The sequence below is a fragment of the Coturnix japonica genome, chromosome 8, assembly GCF_001577835.2.
Source record: "Coturnix japonica isolate 7356 chromosome 8, Coturnix japonica 2.1, whole genome shotgun sequence".
Lineage (NCBI taxonomy): Eukaryota > Metazoa > Chordata > Aves > Galliformes > Phasianidae > Coturnix > Coturnix japonica.
The window spans coordinates 2,168,444-2,175,688 of NC_029523.1; the positions used below are offsets into that span (position 1 = coordinate 2,168,444).

Genomic DNA, 7,245 nt, shown 5'->3' on the forward strand with positions numbered 1-7,245 from the left:
GGTAGCACAATCCCAATTACAAGAACACTCCAGAGTACACAGCATCTAATAAAGAGTCCTTATGGGTATTTCAATTTTTTTTTACTCAGTAACCCATAATGTTTTGTCTTTGTGCACAAATTCTAGTGCTCAAAACATGCTCCCCTCTTTGTCTAAAAGCACCAGAGTCAGAAGTTTACTGATATGGAAAAAAAAAAAAAAGCATCACTAATAAACTAAAAAAAAATAAAAAACAAATATAATAAACTAAATATAATATAATAAACTAAAAAAAAAACCAAAACAACAAAACAAAACCTAATAAACTAAAAGCACAGAAGCATGTCTTATTTATAGTAGAAAGTCTCCCCTTCACAAGTTTTTAACATTTTTTAACTTACTATTTCTTTCTTCTGCCTGGATCCAGTAGGAATAAAACAAAACAAGAGTGAAAAACACATCTATTGGGCTACAGGATCATAGAAATTGGACAGATCAGTACGATGAGAAAGGCATTACAACAGAGATGTGCCAATAGAAAAACAAGAATAATAGAAGAATATACTAATTGAAAGGAGTAAGATGGCTCACCTGTGTCAGAAGATGCCAGATAAGCTGGTGAACAGTTCAACAAGGAAAAAAAAAAATCACCAAAAAGAGATCCTTTGCCCATGGCAGTCAGCCCTTAAATGGGGTCTAAGAGAGGTGCAGCCAGGCACCACCCCTTCTGGTTATATGGCTAACTGCCTTCACCTGTGCTCCCGGGGCTGACTGGGTCCTTTCCCCAGATGCTCAGTAGTTTGGGCCATGACTCAGTAGTTCCCATACAAGCATCATGCCTCAAAAGAACAAACAAATGAGAAGAAATAGATTTTGAAGTTCCTATTTCCAGTTCATCGTGTATAACTATTGGTGAGAATTTGGCCCACTAATTTAACATCTATTTTACCAACTACTTTTTTGTGGCATTTGCATAAATTGGTGGCTAAAACACATTTTCAGAGGATTTGTATGATGTGCATGTAATGTTATAATATGACCCAAGAATATGTGATACATTGAAAATGAAGGATTGAGGCTCTCCCTTCTTCCCTCCCCTACCTTTTCACATTTTCTTCTTTAACATCAAGTCACAACTCTTGCCTCTCAACTGAAAAAGCCTTTCTCTTAACAGTGTTTTGTGATTGAATTTGATAGTAAGTTTTTAAGTCATTTAACTTGGCATCAGGCCTGGCTCTGAGCCTTAGAAACCAGTAGGCAGCTAACATCTAGTATTGGTGCTGTTACAGTTTGAGATAAAAGCAGGAGAGACTTGCAGTTTTCCAGCTAAAACAGCCGTGTTCTACTGTCAAAATAAAATAAAATAAAAAGGTAAAATAATTGGTGTGGTATGTATTCTTGCAGCATATTTAAATACCTACTAAGTGCTTTTTAGCAGTTTGTACTTTATGTAATATCCACAGGAGCAAAACAGTGTTCTTTGCTGGTTGTTCCATATGATTTATTTTCTACCTCCCAGTAAAGCTTCTGGATAGGTTTGGGGTTCAAAATCTCTTCTGAAATGAAGAAAGCAGTCATTGCCTCCAACTATAAACGCTCTATTGCTTCTATGGTATTTAGGACACTGAAAGAAAAGAGCCCATAGAAAAGGGCCAGGGTTTTTTAATGTCAGCGCAAGAGAATTTCATCAGTTGTTTTACTTAAAATCTTTGAAAAATAAAGAAAAGCAAACATTATCTCAATTATATATACCTTAATTTAAAAAAAAAAAAAAGGAAAATTATTCTGCAGTTTCTCCAAAATTGTGTAAATATTGTGCAAGAATCACTAGTAAACTAACATAAACAGCAGAGCAAGTTCAAGTTTCTATCTAACTTTAGCTTACTAGCGATATTTACTTTGAGAAGATCCAACAAGGGCTAGTTTTGTGTCCTAAGTATGCAGCCAACAACATCTGGGTGGGCAGCTAAGCCAGGGCATGGTAAGATTTCAGGCCAGAAAAATGCAAAATCCAACATGTAACTTCACCAACTCACCAGCAAATTTCCCTAAAAAATTAAGTGCTGTTGATAATTACAAAACAAAAAGCATGCAACAAATTACTGATCCATCTGTTGCACTGAACTGTAATTGCCTAAGCAAAGGTGGATGCTGCTTTTTTTCTGAATAGAACAAGCATCTCGAAATGTCACTGTAATTCTTGTCACGGTCATCTTTCATTTAACGTTGGATGAACTACTAAAGTCTCTCAGGCAATAGTTTAGAACTGCCTACAGTATTCTTCTTTGATTTTGCCTCTTTTACTACTGCTTAAAAAGACTCTTAGTTTTGTTTCTCCTGACCTCACACAAAGCTTTTGTAGTATTTTGTACAAGTTCAATATCGAAGTCTTTCTTTGGGGAAAAAAAAGGAGGCTGAATTTGGACCTTCACATTGCCAAAGAAACAACAGCGTAGTAGCAAGACACAGGCACTGTCAAAGCATTTAAAGTTGGAATTCTTCAGAGACCCTTGTAAGAGCGAGAAAAGAAAAATAACTTGATGTTACTGTACCCTGTGGGACTTCATTTTTGTTTAAAATCAGAAAATATTATTCTTGAAGAAACAGCATATTGATTTGTATAATCTCTGATTTATCAATCACTCTTTTATCAATTGAAAGTGAATGGTATACTTCCTGTGTCAGGGAAGCCTTCAGAGAAATGGATCTTCTGACAGACTGCAGACATCAAATCTTATTTGTAAAATGTTTTGTCAAGAAACATGGGGCATGTTAGTAGGGACTAGTTACAGTTTTCTGCCAGGACTACAAAATGTGTGGCCATAATAAACTACACAAAACAAAGATTTTGAAAGGTACACAGGGCAACTGCATCACAGCGTCTCATAGTGATAGGAAAAAAAAATACTGCAAAAGTAAAACTGCAAGACAACAGCTAAGAAAGCCTTCAGTATAGAAGGTATTGATCAAAGGGAACAAGGCAGAGACCTGTTTTTCAGATTGCTGACTACAAGGGAGGGCGGCATTCTAAGCCAAAAGTAGTTCTTTCTTGAAGCAGAACAGTTGATTCAACACTTGAATCAAGATCAGAATTTATTTTTGTAACTCTGCCTCCCAAGACCCAGAATCTATAGTCTAGACTAAGTTTTGTTCCACTGTTGTTCATTATGACTGATTGTTCCTGTATTTCTTTTTAGCTCTGCATTGCAGCCTGTGAAATCATCAGAAAAATACTAACTGTGTCCACAGCACACACCTTTCTTTCTGAAAATGAATAACCAAGGTATCACCTGAGGTACTGTCCCCGTGTTCATTTACATTTGTACCCTCCTCAGAAAGGACTTAGGCTTCAGTGTTTGGTTTGTAGTTGTCTCACCCTCTAGTGGCAGAGAGGCCTTAGTTCTCACGGAGTAAGAAATAGGAGATTTTTTTTCCTTCCAGCCGACTGTGCTCAATTGCCTATTTAAAGCAAAGAACGTAGAAATTGTTCTATTTTTTTTACATAAAGCTGCAGATCATTGTCTTCAATATGTGTTCGTCACTTCTAATGGAGCAATGCAAAATACACTGTCCTGCAGGCACCGAGATGATTAAAAAGGTGTTAATGAAGGGTAGCTGTGTGCTCAGATGTACTTCTTCAGTTATGAGAATGACTGCTATTCAAACCTTCCTAGGCAACCACCATTAGTGGAAATATTATGCCACTGCCTGAAGAGTCTAATAGAGAGGGAACCTCTGCTTTCCTCTAAAAACTCAAATTCCTTATCCAATTATCATTTAATAGCAGAAGACGGTTTTTTATCTTGATCTTCAGGAAAACAAAGTATATTTTTTATGAAAATAGAATGCTGGCCAAATACTAGATGAAAATTTAATGTATTCTATCCAGCTTTTGAAAGAAAAAAAAAAACAAACAAAAAACTCCACAGTTTTGAATAGCTTTATCTCCCAGAGTAATTGATCTGGAGCTTTACAGGATTAGACCCTTTTTAAAAAATGAATTAAATCCTGACTGATTTCTGTTGGAAATAGTTTTTAATGCTTTTTTATGTGTACGGTCAGACTGAAAGGGAACTGGGACACTGCTTTATTCAAAGAAAATACATGGCATTGCCAGTATTTAGTTACATGCAGCCACTGGCAGATTGGAGAACTCTGGAGATTACCTATCATTTCACAGTTAGTTTCAAGAATAATTTATTCTACTAAGAATCATAGAATCATTAAGGTTGGAAAAAAAACACTAAGTTCATCTAGTTCAACCATCAACCCATTACCACCATGCACACTAAGCTGTGTCCCTTGATGCCACATTTAGTTCCTTGAATGCCTCTGTGGACAGTGACTGCCATCTCCCAGTGCAGCCTGTTCCAATGCCTAACCACTCCTTCTGAGAATAAATTGTTCCTAGTATCCAACCTGAACTTCTCCATACTGAAAGATCTCAGTGCCCTCAAGAAGAACGTATTCTGTCTGTTTTGCTCCAGCTCAAGAGAGCCAAGGGCCTCCAGCACCAATGCTCCATTCATTAAAACACATCAAGAGGGCAATGTATGGCTAATGTAAGAGCTCCACTAGCAGCAAAGACTACCCAGCAGCTCACTGCAATGCAGTCTGAAAATGGAACACTAGATTAGGATAAGAAATCTGATCATGCTTCTCTAATCAAACATCCATATGCCAAGATGAAGATGGCAACATCCTGTTAAACCTGAACCAGAAATTGGCAAGCAGGCTTCTTGCTTTCAAAGAGGTGCTGCTGAATTAGCTCTAGAAAGGTTCACAGCTGGAAACAAACTTCCCACAGAAACGTGACCAAAAAAGTTATTAATGAAAAAGTCTTCCTTGCGGAAATTATAGATATCTGTCTGCCTCTTGGTTTAGGTAGCATAAACATCTGGGATCATATTTTCTTAATTAACAAGTACATCACTGTTAGCCAACAGTCACCTCTCTGTGAGGTCACCGTGATGCAGCACGGTCACCACGGTGACGTCTGTGAACACCCCGACCCACTGCCCACTCCTCACACCACTGGTGCCATTGCGCTCCATCCTGCTGCTGGCAGGACAAATCTTATCAGCTGGAGGAAAGTGGAAAGGCATTTCTGAGCGAAAAATTAATAATTAAAGTAATAATTAAATACTTAATAATTAAAATGGAGATGTCTTTGTCAGAAACATCAAATGTTTCTGTTCTGGACATTGGCTCAGCAGCCTCAGCTTCTTCTGTCCTTCAAGTATGTGGTGAAGGAGTTGCTCGGGATGCTGCCTTAGGAGAGGCACGAGAAGCAAACACTTCTCAGGGCTCTCAGGAGGCATCCCGTGCTAAAAGACCACGGCATCATCTGTCCACAAAGGGCTCTCGCAAAGCCACTGACTTGTCATCTTCCTTTCTGAAAAAACTCTGGGAAATTGTTGAAAACAGTTGCTTTCAGTCCATTTGTTGGGCCAACGACGGAAACTCTATAGTGATTGAAGAAGCATCCTTCGAAAGGGAAGTGCTGGCAAGGAGAGGATGTCTGCAATTTTCTGACATTGACAGCATGAAAACTTTCATTCGTCAGCTTCATCTTCACGGATTTTTCATTATAGAAGGAGATTTGCCAAGATCTGCTTCACATGTTGATGAAACAGCAGATCCCAATAATAGCAAGGTACGTAGTCCCCCTACCCATGAAATACTCTTGGGACTAGTGGGATTGGTGGACACTCAGTCCAAGTAAGGTGCCTGAAAGTTGGTGGTGTTTGGGTTTCTAAACCAAACTGCTTTTGAAAATCTTACATTTCTCTGCTGCTCACAAATGGCAAGAATGCAAGCAAGGATGGTTACTACAGTGGCTGCTCGGAAAGCAATGCCTCCCATTTAATTATGTTGCCCCACAATGTCAGAAGTAGATTTTGCCTCCCCTTCTGATATTCCATTAAACTTTCTTGCTATATGACACATGGAAGTAGATAGACAGTCTGACAAAATGGTATCTGACATGGACGTGCATATGAAGGGTGCCATTAAATTCTTCTAGGCTGAAAAAATGGTTCCCCTTAGTAGTAATGGACACTTAGGCAACATTTATAGAGACCAAACAGTGGATGTGAGCAGGGCGTGTTGGTGGATGGTGGGTTTCAGCAGTGGTAACAGAGATATGTGAATGAAGGCTTGGTTCTGGACAGCTATGCAGACCTTTGCACATGTGTCACGCAGGCTCTTATTCTTCTCAGGAATTAAATGCACAGATAATGGTGGTGGCTGTGTTGAAAAAGAGTGTTTTGTAGCTTAGAATTTATTCTATCAAATAGTTTAATTGTGCTTTGTATCTGTTGTGGTTTCCTTTGAAATAAATAGGAGGCATTACTTTCAGAGACCTTGTACTTAGCAGAACTGTACTGTAACATTTTATTCACATAATTCATGTCTAAAATGTCCCTGAGAGTCCTCTCTGCTTGTCTTTGAGATTCTAATTACTAGTTATTGTCTTTTCCAATCTTGAAATGGTGGTAAATTTTCTCCTTTGTACTTTGTAGTTTCTCTACTACTATAACCCCAACTTCAAGAAAGAGTACCCATTTCTGCAAAGATGGTCCAAGCAAAGCGCTGGCGTACGAAGGAGAGCATCAGCTGCATTCCCACCAGAGCTGGATTTGGAGGACGGCCCCCTGAGCAGCCCTCCAAGGAGACGGCGAGGCCCTGCAGCATCAGCGGGCACTGAGCCTGCTGGTAGCAACCAGGATGCTGCTCCTGCTGCAGCTGCTGCTCCTCCATATCACACTGAATCTCCTGAACCAAATGGTCCTTCTCCACCAGGGCTGGGACCAGACAGCGGAGCTGGAGGCGACGGACTTGGACATTAGCACAATTTATACTACAGGAAGTATAGATGCTAAGTATCAAGTGAATATAGTAGTTCCAAAAATAAATGTTCTAAATATTTTCCAGTTGTCCTGTTTACTCATTTGACAGTTCCTCTTCCTGTGCCCAAGGCTGGGGGGGACTTCAGGGAGATCTCATTTTTTGGATCCTTTTAAAACAACCATTGTTATTCCTGCCCTCTAGGTTTTGGAAGACGTGCTAAATGCTAAGCAGGCACTGTGTTAAACAAGTCTGGTCCAAGGAGTGATGCAAGCACAGGACATGCCGGTGGGCAGCAGGAGCTGCCTCAAGTGCCCGATCCCCTTCCTTCTCTCTGCCTGTCCTCTCTGGGTGGATGCCATGAGGGACAGGAGGCCTCTGATCAGCCATTCAGCTTGTGGGGATCCCTGGGGGTCA

At 39.7% G+C, this 7,245-nt stretch overlaps 1 protein-coding gene across 3 annotated transcripts in view; it reads left to right on the plus strand.

Moving 5' to 3' along the window:
- Positions 1-6,830, plus strand: part of LOC107317087 (heat shock transcription factor, Y-linked-like) — a 34,893-nt gene extending 28,063 nt beyond the window's left edge. For 2 of the 3 annotated variants that reach the window (XM_032446235.1, XM_032446236.1), the window contains 2 exons: positions 3,177-5,635; positions 6,504-6,830. In XM_032446235.1, coding sequence (XP_032302126.1) covers positions 5,138-5,635; positions 6,504-6,830 — 825 coding nt within the window. In that variant the 5' untranslated portion in view covers positions 3,177-5,137. Of the gene's footprint in view, positions 1-276; positions 5,636-6,503 lie in introns of those variants that run through there. The other variant, XM_015869336.2, reaches the window with a different exon arrangement.
- The last annotated feature ends 415 nt before the right edge of the window (positions 6,831-7,245 follow it).